The 17436-nt window shown below is 51.6% G+C and overlaps 1 protein-coding gene across 4 annotated transcripts in view; it reads left to right on the plus strand.

Moving 5' to 3' along the window:
• BCAR3 (BCAR3 adaptor protein, NSP family member) overlaps positions 1 to 17436 on the plus strand; it is a 109320-nt gene that overhangs the window by 81006 nt on the left and 10878 nt on the right. For 2 of the 4 annotated variants that reach the window (XM_045547506.1, XM_045547507.1), the window contains 5 exons: positions 1780 to 1908; positions 4665 to 5107; positions 8180 to 8283; positions 9266 to 9912; positions 14547 to 14662. In XM_045547506.1, coding sequence (XP_045403462.1) covers positions 1780 to 1908; positions 4665 to 5107; positions 8180 to 8283; positions 9266 to 9912; positions 14547 to 14662 — 1439 coding nt within the window. Of the gene's footprint in view, positions 1 to 1779; positions 1909 to 4664; positions 5108 to 7029; positions 7361 to 7527; positions 7545 to 8179; positions 8284 to 9265; positions 9913 to 14546; positions 14663 to 17436 lie in introns of those variants that run through there. The other 2 variants (XM_045547508.1, XM_045547509.1) reach the window with 2 other exon arrangements.

Below are 17436 nucleotides of genomic sequence, written 5' to 3' on the forward strand. Positions count from 1 at the left end.
AGATCGCATAGAAGGCCTGGAGGCCAGCGATCCAGGGCTGTGCTGGCCCCACAGTGCTCAGGGACCCAGCCTGGTTCCCGCCTCCCGCCCGCCCCTCCTCGGGTGTGGCTTCCTCCTCGAGGTCCAGGACGGTACCGAAGCTCCAGCCATCACATCTCCCCTCAGAAGTCTCACCGACACTGCAGTTTACCCTTCCTGGCCAGAATTTAGTCATGTGGCCACACGCCCAGCCAACGCAGGGCTTCAGATGATTTGACAGAGAAGGGGAGAACCTCCACAGCTAAGAGAAGTCATCGACCTTCCGCATCCTGGGGTATTTGTTCACTTAGTAAATACGAAGTGCCTGATACTAATATTTTCAGGCACTGATTGAGGGCAGTGGGGAAAAAGGTAGATGGATTTCTGTTCTCATGAAACTTAGAGTCTAGAGGGAGGCAAACGGACAAGACATGGACAATGAGTGTGACTGGGTTGACAGCCCACATTCAGGTGTGGCTGTACGTAAGTAATGGTGGGAGCAGGCGTGTTGGACATCCCCATCTAAAGCCCCCGGATGTCATGACAGCCAGCACCAGCGTCTCTTTGATGCAAATTCCGTTCTTCAAACACTCCTGAGCACCTGCCCAGCAAGGAGAGGGATGGGAAGAGGAGCGGGGACAAGCAAACAGTAAGCTGGAGCCCCACCTAGAGATCAGCCCCAGAGTCATTCTTCAGCCAGGGCCCCTCATGGGCCAATGTGTGCAGGGACACTAGAGGGTAAGAATCCCGCCCTAAAATCCCAAGTCTGTTTTTGTTTTCTTTGGTGAAGGATTTGGGGCTTTTTCCTTGCTGAGGTGCAAAGCAGTCTGATAAGGAGTACTTTTGTGGCTCCTGTGGGCGTTTGGAGGGCAAGCTGGGGAACTGGGAAAACCACAAGAACACAGCCTTCTCCTGCTCATGTGACCTTCAGCGAGCAGTCCCTGAGCCTGGTGTGTGCTGGGGACTGGGCAGGTGTCCAGCTTCAGTTCACGTGTCGTAAGTGGGCCTGGGTTATGCCCACCCAGAATGCCCCGCCATGGCCACTGTGTAATGCTCTAGACCAGTGATTCTCAAACTATCTTGGGAGAAGGACCAGTTGGGTTTTTTTGTTGTTCAGTTTCAATTTCCAATCTGTCATAAAAATGAAATATTAGAAAAATGAAATAAGGAAGACATGGAAAATGCAAACTCAGACTTGTATTTTTAGATTCAAGAGACGTAAAATTGCTCTAATTGCTCTAAAGCTTTCTACAGACTAACTCAATTCCTGAATTTGAGTTTGCTAGCAGCAAAGAACTCAGGGCCACTGCTACCAGCCCAAGGACTGTACCCAGGGCCTCCCTGCCGCAGAGGCCCAGGATCTAAGGCCAGGCAGGAACTCTGCCCTTCCCGGCTCTGTGCTGGGGCAGTTACGGAGCAGAATGGGGAAGCTCCCCCCACTTCCCCCGGGAAGAGCAGCCTTCCCTATGGGTCTCACTGCCTCGCACATCTCTCCCCGGCCCCTCTTGCCCAGGTAACTGCTTCCTGAGTAGACTCTCCTATCAGGGTCCCCATGTGCAGGTGAAAATTGTATTATGTACTTGTAGCCAGAGAAATGAAAGGTCACAGCTAATTGTAATCATTATCCAGGCTCCCCTATCTGAGCGCAGCTTTCGGCATGCACTGGTTCGATTAGAGCAAAGCGGCAAGGCGGGCGTGTCTCCCGCTGGCATGGCCTGGCCGGGCCCGCAGGGTGAGCTCACTGTCCACCCTGTGTTGCAGTTCTCCAAGGAGAGGCACGTCATGGACAGGACCCCTGAGAGGCTGAAGAAGGAGCTGGAGGAGGAGCTGCTGCTGAGCGGCGAGGACCTGCGCAGCCACGCCTGGTACCATGGCCGCATCCCCCGACAGGTACTGGTCTCGTCCCCTGCAGCACACACCCGCCTGCCCTCAGGCAGTGCCCAGACTGATGACCCTGCACGGTCCCACTCTGAGCTCCTGTTTAGCCAAAAACAAATACTATGAAGTGACTTAACGTAGACCGTCTCTAAGGAGACCTTTGGAAGAACTGAGGTCAGGAACTCAGTGCTTCCGCGTGCCCCGTAAGTGGGTGGAGGGAAAGCCAGTGTCCCGCAGTCGGCAGGAGGCAGCAGCGACCTGAAGTACGAGGTCAGGCTGTGGTTCAGGTAATTGAACTCTTGGCCAGCTGCCTGCAGCCTCATACCTTTGGAACTGGCGTCCCTTTTAAGGCAGTGGCTTAACTTCGGGAGAAGACAGGGTGTCACAGGGGCAGGTGGCCCCGACCAGCAAGGCTGCCTCTGCCCTCATGGGCCGCAGTCACTCACTCCATCCGTCCTTTCCCCACCAGGGCCTGTGACCCAGAGACTCGTGGCCTGGCATATACTCTGTGTGATTGCCATTTGGGTGATTGCCAGGAATAATGTTTTTTTACTTAATACTATAAAAATTGAAAAATAGAATAAATCTACAGAATTGAGGTAAAGAATTTCCCTTGGATTTTTATCATAAACCTGATCTGGCCAATCATTAACCAAGGACAACATGACAGGAAGTGTGTGGGCAGGGGGTGAGGGGAAGGGCATCATGTTGTGAATTATTATTATTATTTCTTCAGTGTAGCAGATTTCTCCATGTGTTCAAAGAAATAATTCTTATTCTGACTTTTTTTTAAGTTTAAAATTGATTGTAGAAAATATAGAGAACAAAAAGAAGAAAATTAAACTTTCATCCGTAATTCTGCCTCCTGGAGATAACCACTGTGAACATGTTAATACGTGTTTCCTCCCAGAGTTTCCTAAATCAAGTGTGGCCCGTACTGCATGTACTTTTTCTGTAGCCTACTCTATTCATTTAATATGTCCTGGGAGTTTTCACCTGCTATAAAGTATTCTTCTGTGCCAGCCTGCATTGTACATATGCCCATGGTATCCATGCACCACAATTTATTGGACATGTGAGGGTGTTTCTAACACTCTGACCAGCATCCTTTAAGATAACTATTATGTTCATGCCTATAATTGTTTTCACAGGCTCAACTCCAAGAAATGGAATTTCTGTGTGAAAACATTGTTAAAGCAAAGATATAATTTTAAAGTAACTATGATAGCCTTCTATTTTAAGCTAACAGAAGTATACTATTGGTCAAATATTGGAAGGTCCCAGAAAAAATTGTAAGAGATTATAAAACTGATGACTGTCACTACCATCCTTCTCCTTAATGTGATCATAAAATTTGTTTACCATTTGCCCTGAGTATAAATTTTCAGCAATAAATCACTCCAGACTGGATAACTGAACACTGTAACCATAATAATGATAGTTACAGCTCACACTTTACCCCCTTAAATCTTTATAGCCACTCTGTAGGTAATATTATCCCCGTTTTACAGATGGTGTAACTGAGCTGCAAAGAGATTATGTAACTTGTGCAAAGTCAGACGGCTGAGCCAGGATGCAAACCCAGGCCGGCCCCAGGAACCACTAGGCTACACCACGGTGTAAATTCTCCTTTTTTTTTTCTTTTTCTTGGCGGGAAGTGGGGGGTAGTTTAGGGTTTTTGTTTGTTTGTTTTTTGAGACAGAGGCTCACTCTGTTGTCCCAGCTAAGAGTGCAGTGATGTCATCATAGCTCACTGCAACCTCAAACTCCTGGGCTCAAGTGATCCTCCTGCCTCAGCCTCCCAACTAGTTGGGACTACAGGTGAGCACCACCACACCCAGCTAATTTTTCTACTTTTTGTAGAGATAGGATCTCACTCTTGCTCAGGCTGGTCTTGAACTCCTGGCCTCAAGCAATCCTCCTGCCTCAGCCTCCCAAAGTGCTAAGATTACAGGCGTGAGCCACCAAGCCTGGCCTGAATTCTCCTTTTACTATAAGCATCACCATCATCACAGTTAACTGTTTTTGAGCATCTACTGCATTCCAGGCACTGTACTAGTGCTTTGCAAATATATTAACTGTGAGATGAGGCACTCCAGCCTGCCTTTGTTTTAGTCCTTCTATACAGGAATTGGTGTGTCCAGAATCCACACACGTCTCTGGTTCCACAGTCTTGCATGGGGCTCCTCCTTCCCACTGGCTGGGCCTGGAGGGGGCTCCGAGGGTGCCTTCTGGCATCCTACCAACAAACACCTTCCTTCTCACTCCACTTCTTGGGGAGGAAACTCAGACCCTCCAGGTACACATTTTCTCATCTCTTATTTTCTGTCACTTTACATCCTTCAAGTCTGTATAAACATCATCTTCTCTGGACACCTCCCTGACCATGCTATTTTAAAGGCCAGCCCTCATCCCCTCCCAAACACGATCTCTCTTCCTGATTTAGTTTTTCCTTAACTTTACAACGTCGGACACACTATAGCTATTGTTTGTTTATCTTCACTAAAATAGAAGCTTTCCACTAAAAATGGGAGCTCCATGAGGTCACTGTGGCCTGCAGTGCCTGCAGTGGCGCCTGGCACGTCGTGGGGGGTCAGTGAGTAGTTCTTGAATGAACGATTAGATCTGCTACCAAGTTGACCTTTGAAAAACTAAAGAGCCTACTGAAGAAGAGCCGTAATAGCATTGTCTTCTGTTGGCAGCAATAAGCCTTTAAAAGGAGCTTGAGTTTTCGTTTTCTGCTCCTCACTCACCATTTTGTCCCAAAGGTGTCCGAAAACCTCGTGCAGCGAGATGGCGACTTTCTGGTGCGAGACTCTCTGTCCAGCCCTGGGAACTTTGTCCTGACCTGTCAGTGGAAGAACCTCGCTCAGCACTTCAAGATCCACCGCACGGTTCTGCGGCTCAGCGAGGCCTACAGCCGCGTGCAGTACCAGTTCGAGATGGAGAGCTTCGACTCCATCCCCGGCCTGGTGCGCTGCTACGTGGGCAACCGCCGGCCCATCTCCCAGCAGAGCGGCGCCATCATCTTCCAGCCCATCAACAGGACGGTGCCCCTGCGGTGCCTGGAGGAGCGTTACGGCACCTCCCCGGGCCGGGCCTGGGAGGGCAGCCTCGCCGAGGGAAGGCCAGATGTGACCAAGAGGCTGAGCTTCACCATGGGCAGTGCCCAGGCCCGAGAGCAGAGCTTGCCCAGGGGAAACCTCCTCAGGTGGGTCGGGAGCTCCGCAGGTGGTGTCAGGCCCACGAGAGGTGCTTGGGGGTGCCCAAGCTTAGCTAGGCAGGTGAGGGGTTCACCCTGGAACAGAGAAATAAAAGATGTTTGTAGGGATGCCTACCGTTAGTGGGGTGGCTGTCACAGTTAGATCCCAACTGGGTTGTGCCAGGAACAAATGGTGCAGGAGCCGAGGGAGGGGACAGGCCGGGCTGACGGAGAGGGCTGCAGGGCTAGGATTCGGGGGGGAAATTTGGGTCGATGCTGCAAAGGGGAGGGTGTTGCAGGCCGGAGTCACAGTGTGGGCAGAAGCGTGAGACAGACAAGGGCAGAAGAGCTGGGAATGAGTAAGTTGGGCTGGAGCAGAGGCTCTGTACAAGCAGCCGGCTGCGGAGGCTTCCAGAGTAGCCCTAGCCAGACCACAGGGCGGCCTTAATGCCAGGCTAAGGGCTTTGAGGGAGCTGCAGAGACTCGATGTAGTGAGCAGGGTGTCCTAAGAACTGAACTGGACAGCGATGAGCAAGGGGTGAGCAGGGAGGGAGAAGAGAGACCAGGAGGCGAGAGTGGGGCGGAGCCAGAGTCCAGAGATCGGGAAGCAGAGACTCCTCTGTGTGGGCAAGTCGGAGACCACAGAGTGACTAGGACAGGGGACTTTGGAGGAAAAACCAATTGTTCCACCTGAGATGTGACTGAGGGCTTGCTGAGTGCCGGCATTCAGCAGCCGTGTGGGAGCCCAGGAGGGGTTTAGGGCTAAAGTCTTAGATTAGGGTGTGGTCCACGTGGAAAGAGTAGTTGACTCAGTGAGAACAGGTGAGTTTCTAAGACAGGAGACGCAGAGAGTGTGGCAGCTGTAGTCTGAACCTCAGGAAAGGGGGGAGAAGAACTCAGAGAACTAGATGGAAAATCAGGGGCTCAAAACACCACTGAGCCGAGGTGCCCTGCTGTCAAACGTCAGGGTTGGCGTCCTGTGGTGTATAGGACCTGCCTCTCGTGGAGCTCAGAGTCCATGTGTGTATTACCTGCTGTGCCGGGAAGGGACAGCAGGGAGGAGACAGGCATGGGGGGCATAGACCAGCCCCAGCCCCTCTCCGGCTCCCCGGCTTCTGGGCTTATATGCATAAACCAATGTGTTTTATCCACTCATTGGTTTTCTTTCTGGACCATAAGGAAATGTCATAAACTGTAATTTCTATACTGCAAAAATTCAGAAGCGAAATGCAGGACTCAGTGAGTGATGCAGATGGCAGCTGTGTGGTACCTGGGGGCTGCGGCTCGCATCAGCATCGGGGTGTGGACCTGGAGGCCGGGGCGGCCGACTGTTTGACCACGAGCAAGCAATTTAACCTTTCCGGGCCGGGGCTTGTGAGAGTAAAATGATTTAATATGTGCAAAGTGCTCAGGATGGTGCAAGCACCTAGTGGGTGCTAGGTAAGTGCTAAGAGTCACAGTTGTCATCGGAGGGGAGGAGAACATGAGACTCAGGGCAGTCGGCAAGACCCGATATTTAGCAATCCTCATTTCCGTAGTAATAACATTGGACATAAGATCCCTTAAAACATCAAAGGGGCACCTTTCCTCTGTTTGCTCGGGGAGTGGGGTTGGCTCCTGAAGGCTCGAAGCAGGGAGTTGTCGTCATGAACAGAGTGACAGCGCAGCTGGCAGCCCTGCAGAGCCGCTGGGAGGAAGGCCTCCTAGTCTGCCCTCAGTGATCCTGGTTTAGAAACTAATTTTTTTTTTAAGATAAGAAATGAAAAAAGGATGAAGAAAGTCTCTAAGTCAACAAGACAGACGGAACAGAGCCACTTTTCTGTTTCCCCTTTGGAATGCAGAACCTCCTGAGTCTTGTCACTGCTTCGGCCGCAGGCCCAGGAATGCCTAAGTGGGGGGAAGGACCAAACAGGAAAGGTGACCCCACGGCCCACCGCCCTGCCCCGCTGCCCTTCAGTGGCTCAGGGACGTCAGCCCTGGCCCGGCTCCACCCACGCTGACGTGGGGCCGGCTGGTTGGTGGGCTGGGCCGGCCCTGGGCAAAGGTGTGCTCCCAGCCAGGTTGCTCCAGGCCCTGCTGCTCTGGGCTCCTGGAGTCTGACCGATCAATTGCTGTGGTCACCGCTTAAATACCACTTCTTGGAAGCCATTTCCTTTTGGAATTTGCCCTCTGTCTTGCCTTATCTCTGAGAGGTTGCTGGAATTTCCCTGTTGCTGGGAGTTTGGTTTTTTTTAATCTGTCTTTTCTTTGGTGCTTGCAAAGGTAGGAAGGAACTTTGTGATTTCTGTAACATAAGAATGTTTTGTGCTTGTGGGAGGGCCATTAAAGTTCATTACAGCTTGGCTGGTGCAGTGCCTTCTCCTCTAGCACAAGTTTCTGCTGCTCAGTGCTGGTGAGAGACATTCTCAGTTTGCGTTGGAAAGGGACAGAAGGAGGAACGGCGAGGGTATGAAGATTACCTTGTGCCTCTTCCCTGGGTGGCTGCGCACGGGGCCTCCCAGGTGCCGCTTGGTGACCAGCTGGTGCCTTCTGCAAGCTCAGCAGCAGGGGCTGTCTGTGGGGACCCCCTGCGCTGCCAGGAGGATGGGGATGGCAGCCTCCCCGGCTGTCCTGCCGATTATTTGGGAGATGCTGAGATTTGCACTGAAATAGAAGCTGCCCCACAGCTTCCTTCCTAACCGTGACACTGAAAAGCATGTGGAAAATGCATGTTAGTTAAACAAGTCATTCCCCTGGGTCTGTAAGTAATTTTAGGCTCTGTTAAAAGTACACATTCCAATTCCTCAGATTTTCCCAAGGGTACAGTAAAACTTTTACCCTGCTCTGTTAAACAGGATGGGAAGGCTCAGAGGAGGCATCCTAGGACTTGCTGCACTGGGCATGGGCACGGGGCTGGCGCACACGCCCCCTCAGTAATGTCCTCCTCCAGCCGACGTTCCGTTGCTGTTAGGGTATGCTGGAGCGCTCTCATTCTGAGCAGTTCTCTTTCTTTCTTTTCTTTCTTTCTTTCTTCTTTCCATGATGTTATCTAAAGGTTTTATGATTTAATGATTTTTCTGTCCCATTTGTCTGTTGCTTCAGAAATAAAGAGAAGAGCGGGAGCCAGCCAGCCTGCCTGGATCACATGCAGGACCGACGAGCCTTATCCCTCAAAGCCCACCAGTCGGAAAGTTACCTGCCGATCGGTATGTCCCTGGGGACTTTCAGGGAGGAGGGTGGCTCATGATCCCGATTTCCTTCAAGGGGTTGCCCTGCTCAGTCTAGTCATCTGTCTAACTTGAAGCTGACATGAGGCTCCGTGCCTGCAGCCTGGAGGGGAAGTGGTTTGCAGGACAAGAGCCAGTTGCAAAGCACTGAGCCAAATGCTTTATGGATGCTGGCTGCTACGCCTCATAGCAAGCTTTCAAGGTGGGCAGGATTATCCCCGTTTTGCAGCTGAGGAAGCTGAGGCACAGAGAGGCTAATGTCCAGAGACGCCTAGCATTTGAGTCCAGGCTTTCTGATTTTAAGCCCATTCGATAACTGGGGCCTTCATGACAAATGAGCCCACTCCCTTAGTCCCCTTCCTGGGCAGAGGCTGGCGGGCGTCAATCCCAGGGCTTTTGGCAGATCTTCTCCATTCTCCTTTCGAGGCCAGAAGAGTGACAAGGCCCGGGGTGTAGGGAAACCTAGTACGCGCTTACATTAGTAGGACATGGCATTGTTTGTCATTATTTTCATAACCTTTCTTGGGACCACAAAGTGATTTTCCTAATACCCCTTTGTAAACTGCTTCGATGTGGGTTATTGCAACGTCCTCTTGTCCTTTCCTGTGTCCCTAGCTCTTCGTTTAAAGCTGGCTGGGCTCCACCCTGGCTTGAGAGTGACTCAGGGCCCTTTATGCTGTGTGGCTAATGATTTCTGTTTCTTAGGGCAAGATTACTTTACTCACTGCCCTCCGAGCTGTGGGCAATCCCTGGGATTGAGAATTGCCCCCAGAAGTGTGGGGTGGGCCGCCTCGCCCTCACCGAGATTGGGTGTGGGGCAGTCACACTGAGTTTTCTTTTGGGAATGAAAATTGAAACCCAAGGGCATGAATGGAGGGCTGGGGAGCTGTCACTCTAGTTTTGTTTGTTTTGTGTTCTCCACACAGCTGTGCTCTCTCTGACCTTCTCTTATTCCCCACAGGCTGTAAGCTGCCCTCGCAGTCCCCGGGCGTGGACGCAAGCCCCTGCCCTAGCTCGCCCGTGTTCAGGACGGGCAGCGAGCCCACTCTGAGCCCGGCGGTGGTTCGGAGGGTCTCCTCGGATGCCAGGCCGGGGGAGGCACTGCGGGGATCGGACAGCCAGCTGTGCCCGAAGCCACCCCCAAAGCCCTGCAAGGTGCCCTTCCTCAAAGCTCCCTCGTCTCCGCCCGCCTGGCTCAACTCGGAGGCCAACTACTGTGAACTGAACCCAGCCTTTGCCGCAGGCTGTGACCGGGGAGCAAGGCTGCCCTCGTGTGCCCAGGGCAGCCATCCCGAACTGCTGACGGCCAAGCAGAACGGGGCGCCGGGCCCCCGGAACTCTGGCATCAACTACTCGATCCTTGATGGCGATGACGGGGCGAGACCGTGGGAACCTTGGGCAGCACAGACAGACAAGGAGAACGAGGGCAAGTTCATGAAGCCCGTCCTGGAGACTGTCTCCTCGTTCAGGCCCAACGACTTTGAGTCAAAGCTCCTTCCTGCTGAGAACAAGCCCCTGGAAACAGCAATGCTGAAACGTGCAAAAGAACTGTTCACCAACAGCGACCCCAGGGTCATTGCCCAGCACATGCTGAGCACGGACTGCAAGGTAAGAGCTCGGGAGGCGGGTTTTATTCTGGCTTTTGAAGTTTTGGAAGGGGGGTCCTGTCTGGCCTCATTCTGCCTTACCCTTTAAGTGCTTTGCTCATGGGAAAAGTCTGATGATAACACTGGTGTGGGGATTTATTGAAGGGGTGGGAACCACAAGTCAGGGCAACCTTTGCCCGGGCAGGAAGCTTGTAAAACTCACCTTGGACAGAGGGTGGCAGCTGCTGCCGGGGCCACCCCCACCCCCGCTGTGTCAGCAGCTGCTACAGAATCCTCCTCCTCCCCTGGCCTCAACTCCCTGAGAACTGGTAGCGCCAAAGCCACAGGAGAGGAGGGCGTAGATGAAAACGTAGTTTCTAGAGCAGCAGAACCTTGGTTATTTTTATTTCATTATGCACTATACATCATACTTACATACATTATATAGTTATTTTGTTACTAAAATGGTCCTTAGTACAAATAAACATTTTTAAAGTTACCTTGATTTTTTTATAATACTTTCTTAATTTAAAAAAATATAAAACACAAATTAAAAGAAAAAAAAATCACACAAAATCCAGTGTCCTGGTGATCACCATTGTCAACATTTAGTGTATGCAAAAACATTACATTATCATTTGCTCTGCAAATAGATACATGTAAATAATTGCATGTATAATGTTTGTTTTACAGAAATGGCACTAGTCTATACAGACTATTCCAAACCCTGAATCTTTGATTAAACATTTCATGACTGTTTTTTCATGTGACTAAATAAATATGTTTACATCATCATCATTTTTGATAGGAAGTATCTCTTTTAGATACGGGTGGCTTTTGTTCACTGGTGGTCCCCAACCACCTCACCCTTCAGAGAGAAACACTGTCCCTCGGTATCCATGGGGGATTCGTGGTAGGACCTCCAGCAGATACCAACATCCACAATGCTCAAGTGCCTTAGATAAAATGGTGCAGTATTTGCATATAACCTATGCATATCTTCTCATATACTTTAAATCATCTCTGGATTACCTATGATACTGATACAGGGTAAGTGCTTTGTAAATAGTCGTTATACCACATTGTTTAGGGAATAATGAATGACAAGGAAAAAGTGTACATGTTCAGTACTGACGTAATTTTTTTGAAATATTTTCAAGCCAGGGTTGGTTGAACCCACAGTTTCTGAACCCACAGATAAGCAGGGTCAACTGCATTCTAGACAACAGGTATCTTAGGCTGGGCTGGACTTAGCTGCTCTCCTCAGCAGAAAGAGGCTGGTACCTGGGCATTTGAATGACAGATTTGAAGCTCTTTTTCATTCATAGCTCAGTAAAGTCAGTTAGCTTCAAAGGTTAGGGCTTATTTAGGAACTGGCTTTTCCTTCCTGAGTCATGAATTTGAGGCAAGAAATCCAGTCTCTGAGTACTCTGGGGAGTAGGGAAGTTAATCAAAGTTTCCTCAAAACAGCCCTGTTGCTGGCCATCTTAGGGGTAAACAAGGCCCTTGCTGAAAACAGGGCTTGAGAGATGACTCAGTAACTAATGTCCCTCACTGCTCAGGCCTGGGGGGAGGGGACATCCACACCGCCACACCTCGGCTGGGCAGGCCATGAGAGGAGAGCCAGGAAGCAGGTGCACTGGGAGAAAAAGGGCGTGTTCACAATTTGGCTGGAGGTCCTTGGGCAGTGCTCGCTGGTAGGTGGCCAGATGATTTGCTGAGTTAAATCCTTAACTCACTTTAAAGCGAGCTAAACCTGTTTGGGAGGTAAGAGGATTGAGGATTTCTGTTCTAGTAAGTCAGCCACACTGGGCGCTGGATGTGAGAGTGGAACCATGTCCCACAGGCCAGGAGTGGGCTTCTGGCCTGGCATGAACCTGCCTGGCTTCTCCATAGAGGAAGCGCCCAGGGGCCTGGGTTTACAGAACAGCCCAATTCCCAGGGGGGATGGATCCGTCTTCCTATGGCCTTGACCAATCGTCTAGAAGGAGGAGAGATGCCTGCCACTCTCTGCAGGAGGCCTAGAACCTTCCCACCACCTTTGGTAGCCATGAAACTAAACCCCGAGTCTGTTCTCACACGAAGAATGTGCAGTCTGCCCTCCTTCTTGCTGTGGTGCGTGTCGACCTCCTGGTGGGGCCTCACTCCCACATCTGCCTTCAGACACCCCTGGGCCAGGGCTGGATGGCGTCCCAGGCACCCAGGCAGAGCCAGAAGCAGGAGCCAGCCTGGACTCTGCCCACCCAGCCCCAGGGCAGGGCTGCGTTTAGCCCTCCCTCTTTCTTCCCTCCCAAGTCTTCCACCATTTCCTTATTCTCCTCCTGGAACCACTGACTTCCAAGTAGGTACAACCGGTGCCTATAAGAGCAAAATAAGACAAGACCTGTTGTTTCCTGCCCCAAAAGCAGGGGCAGCCCGGACGGGGCCACCCAGGAGCTGAGAGCAGGCGCTGGGTAGCATCTGGGCCCCACGTGCTGGTTCCCACCCCTGCGGGCTGGCACCCAGGAACGCCATCAGGACAGCGGGTGGTCCTGAGAGCCCTCCAGACGGCCTGCCCAGCAGTGTCCAGCCCCCGCCCCCAAAGCCCGGTTAGGAGCCCCTGAGCCCCTCCCACCCTGCAAATGGGCGCTGCCCTGGCCTCACTTGCAGCGTCTGGAGTATGGCTGTCCTCCCACCTGCTTGTCTTTGCCCGTAGCTGGACGTGGGGCCCAGCAGTGAAGGCCTGGCCCTGCCACTCGAGCTGCCTGGCCTCTCTCTCCCCCTCCCCCCATCTATAAGGAATCTCTGAGGAATTCTGACCACCCAGGTGGTCAAAGAGGACTAAATGAGATAATATGTGAAAAGGCCTGGGCACCTTGCCTGGTCCAGAGTGAGCCCCGAGTGTTTACTAGCATTCTGTATTTGGCCTTGATCGAGTGCCTACTGTATGCCAGGCCGGCTCATGGTATCTGCCCTGGAGGTGCCTGTGTCTGGTGGGGGCGGGTGGGGAGGGACAAGGCACTGGAACGGCTGGGACATGCCCTGCAGGGGAAGGCACAGGAGCTGGAGGGGAAGGTGGAGAGGGGGTGGGGGCCCCTCAGATGAGTTTGGAAGCTGTTTGGCCAGATGAAGGCCGAAGAAAGCACTTGGAAGGCAGCACACAGGCACAGAGACTCAGATGTCAGAAGCCACAGGGAGTGGGTAGGTTCACAGAAGATTCAGACCGTGTGCGTGGAAGGTGGGGTCGGGGTGGGGTGTGGGAGGGCCTGGCAGGTCTTTCCTCTAGTGTTTGTTTAAGTCTCTGCTTCTAGGCAGGTTCCTGCCTCTGGAGCCCTTTATAGTCAAATGAGGTGCAGGCCTGAGTCCTCTGTGCTAAGGGCAGCAGAACCAGCAATGTAGCCAGGCGTTCTCACTGCAGTTTGGAAGGTCCCTTGGCAGCTGGGAGGAGCTCCCGTGGGTCAGCACAGCACCTTCTGAGGGGGTAGGGTGAGGAGGGATGGGCGAGTCCGGAGATCCAGCAGAGCTGGGATAGCCAAGATGTGGACTGCAAACGTGCTGGAACGCCTCATCCTGGGGCGCCTGTGTGAGCACAGCATGAACCCTGCGTCCTGCTCTGGCATCTGGTGGCGGATAGCCGGGGCCACAGGCTCGTCCTCTCAGGGTTGACAGTAGTTCCTTTGCTCACCACTGAAGTCAAGGGGTTAATAATATAGGCTAAACTTCCGGATGTTTCTCGTGGCCTATTATGAAGACATCTGCACAGCTCACATGCCTGGGATAATTGTGGTCAAGGACAAGTCCACCAGAGCAGGAACTGTCCCATGCCTGCCATGCGGTCAGGCTTGGCTGGACCCACCGTACCTGCTGGTTGCACTGTTGGTACGTCATTGTGCTGTGAGGCGTCGTCAGCCCCATTTTAGAGACACACTGACTCAGTTGTCACATTTCTACATAACAAGTAATAAGTAACTATAAATGGTCAAGTAATCCCTGATTCCAAGAAACTGTGACTATATACTAAAATTGAGATGGGATGAGAGCTGGCCTGGGACAAAGAAAGATTTTCTTTAAGGCAAACCTCTCAGGAGGAGAAGTGGGTGTGTTTGAGACCTCAGGTTTCAAGTCACTATACACGTTTTTAATAGTTTCCAGACATACAGTGGCATTTACTGAGCCCTGGGGAGGTGTAATTAGGGGGACCAGCCGCCAGCTGGGGCTGTTAAGTGAGAACATGAATGGCAAAGCCCACAGCAGAGGGAGCTTGGACGAGACTCTGCCTCTCCGCTGTAGGGGATCGGTTGGCTCCGCACACACGCAGCCCTGCTGTTGGCAGCAAAATGTCACTGCGGGGTCCCGCCGGTGTCAGGCAAAAGCTCAAAGGACTGAACTGTTCTCTGGCCAAGCAGAAACACTTAACAAATCTGCAGGTTCTGCAGACCAGTCTAGGTGTTTCCCCCCAGTCCTCCTTTTACCCTAGGTTTTATATTCTAGTGTGTGTGTTCACACGTCCTGGATATCGCGTAAGAACCATATTGTCGGCTGCTGCTGCTCCTGGGGAAATGCGGCAAGTAAAGCACATCCACGCTGCCCCGGCTGAGTGCATTTCCTTTCGCGGGCTGCCTTGGTTCAGGCAAGCCCACCTCCTCATCTGGTGTGTTTCGCCTTTGGTTCCGACAGGTTGCTAGGATACTTGAAGTCTCTGAAGAGATGAGGAGGAACATGGGCGTGAGCTCGGGGCTGGAGCTCATCACCTTGCCTCACGGACACCAGCTGCGTCTGGACATCATCGAAAGGTGAGCAGTGCTGCCCTCTGCGTTTCTGACCCTTCCCACTGCTTGCGGGGTCAGAGCAGCCGCAAGTAGCCTGGCCTCAGGGTGTGCGGCCCAGGCCACTCTGCCCAGAAGCCTGAGCCAGAGTTCCTGGGCCGCACAGGGAACAGCGCAGCCCAAGTCAGGCACGAAGAACACGTTCCTGTCCCTGCGCCTGGAGGGGCGGATGGGGAGAGCAGACTTGCCTGAAGCCACTGGCTTGGTTGACCTGTGCGAGGGGAAGTCACAGGTCCTGCCGGCTCGGGGTGGAGCTGGGCGCTGCAGGCAGCCAGGGCACCTGGGATGTCCCCGGGTCTCCTACTCCTACAGCCCTGCCTCAGTGAGCCGCTGGTTTGTCTCTCTGGAGTTTACAGTTGAGGAACTAAGTGGGAGTTTGTGGGAAAGAACAGAGTCTAAACAATGTTTTCTTTGAGGATTGGACAAATGGGGAGGCAGAGGCCAGGGGATGACGGCACCCGGCCCGCTGCCCTCTTCTCGTGAAAAGCCAGGGCCTGGGAGTCCACTGGAATGCACAGGCGTGAACGTGGGATGTTTGGACATTAGAAACAAGAGTCAGGCATGCTTTTAAGAAAAGAAGTGCTAGACTAGATTCTCATATCACCACAAAAACTAGCCTTGTTGATGCATAAAAAAAGTTGATTGGGGTACAACTATCTTGTTATCTTAAATTTTCTGTTTTTTTCCAACTAATGTCCCGGTTGCCCTGACTGCCTGTGTGTGGCTTTCCATAGTGTCCTAGGTCACTGTGTGTTCAGCACAACTTCCTGTGATGACAGAAATGTTCCTGTCTGCGCTGGCCATTGCAGTGGCCACCAGCCACCTGTGGCTCATGGGCACCTGCAATGTGGCCAGTGTAATTGAGGGACGTTTTTTAGTTAGTATTTACTATTTTAAGTGTAAATAGCCACATGTGGCGAGTGGACAGTGCAGTCCTAAAATGTCAGCCCTGGAAAGCATTTCAAATGATCTTGGAGGGACAGAGGCAGCTGCTCTCGAGGTTACCGGCCTCGAGCTGCATCCCATAGAGCACACCCAGGGTGCTGGGTTGAAGCGTGTGGGGCAGGAGGTGGACAAGTGGCCTGTGCTGGCTTTGTTCAGGCACAGCCATTGTTGGAGGCCTTTGGGAGATTATAGATCCCACTTCTGAATTTCTCTGCTTTTCCTGGAGAGACTTTTGTAGGTTCAAGCCTCGCTCTCTGGGTGTCCCCTTCTCCCCCAGGGCCTGGCCTTGCAGTTCCACTCGCTTCCCCTGTGCACAGAGGTGAGCTGTGCTGCCACACTTCCATTTCTCATGTGAGACGTCTAAGCCTGAAAACTCCCCGGGTTCCAGGCCTAATGAATCTGAGCCTTATTTCATGAGCATCACTAGGTGTGCTGGGACGTGCGTCCTGGGCCTAGGTGGGGCAGCAGGTTTGGGGCGTCTCTCTTGGCTATTTTCACTCCTGTCAACATCCATTTCTTTCTCCTCTTGATTGCCACTCGGCTAGGATCTTGCTCCTTAGCTTGCTTCTTGTCCAAGGCTGCCTTGTGCGATCTGCCTACTAGAGCCTGGGGAGTACTTTTATTAATTACAATGTATTTACTAAATTAAGGCCAAGGTTATAGGGGTCCTGAAGTGTCAAATGATATCACCTTTTTGCATTTAGGAATCAAATACAAAATTACCCTTAGTTTTTAATTTACCACTTCACCCATTCCAGGCCTACCAAGCTGGAAATGTCCTTCATGTAACATTTGAGCGTCTCTGGTTGCCAACCCCTGGAGCTCTTGCTACACACTTGCCATCCCGAGTTCTTCCCGCAGTGGTGTCCCCCGGAGGTTTCAGGCAAATGTTGGCTGCGTGAGTGGATGTAACCATTAGATAACCACTGATACAACACTAGGTCTTAAAGGGGTAGAGAACCTGCCTTTTATTACTGGCTATTAAGGGCCAGTAAAACTAAAACACAGGGGAAGAAAACACTGAATAAACAATCAATTGAATACAGTGTGGGAAGTTAGTTTACTAGTTAAAAGAAACATCTAGGCCGGGCGCGGTGGCTCACGCCTGTAATCCTAGCACTCTGGGAGGCCAAGGCAGGTGGATCGCTCGAGGTCAGGAGTTCAAGACCAGCCTGAGCAAGAGCGAGACCCTGTCTCTACTAAAAATAGAAAAATTATCTGGCCAACTAAAAATATATATAGAAAAAATTAGCTGGGCATGGTGGCGCATGCCTGTAGTCCCAGCTACACAGGAGGCTGAGGCAGTAGGATCGCTTAAGCCCAGGAGTTTGAGGTTGCTGTGAGTTAGGCTGATGCCACGGCACTCACTCTAGCCTGGGCAACAAAGCGACACTCTGTCTAAAAAAAATAAATAAAAGAAACATCTAAAATGTTCTACTCAATGTTAACACTTTGCAGATCAACAAAACTCTTTAAAGATGCAAATAATAAGAATATACTTTAGGTCTATGTTTAGATACATTAATTGAGAAAAACAAGAAATCAGAGAAAGGAGACAAATGGAGAAATGGGAAATAGATATAAACAAATGCCTCAAATGGACCAAGGCACAGAGGAAGAGATGTACGCAGAGACTGTGGCAACAACTACTATGTAGTGGGTGCCTGCCTGCGCCAGACACTTGAGTTATTTTTACGCCCATACACAGTCTGTTTCTCACACTTGCTCTCCTTTGACAGATGAAGAAACTAAGGAGTGGAGCCTTAAATAACACTGCAAGTGAACACCATGCATAC

This window comes from Lemur catta, chromosome 3 (assembly GCF_020740605.2).
Source record: "Lemur catta isolate mLemCat1 chromosome 3, mLemCat1.pri, whole genome shotgun sequence".
In the NCBI taxonomy this organism is placed as follows: Eukaryota; Metazoa; Chordata; class Mammalia; order Primates; family Lemuridae; genus Lemur; species Lemur catta.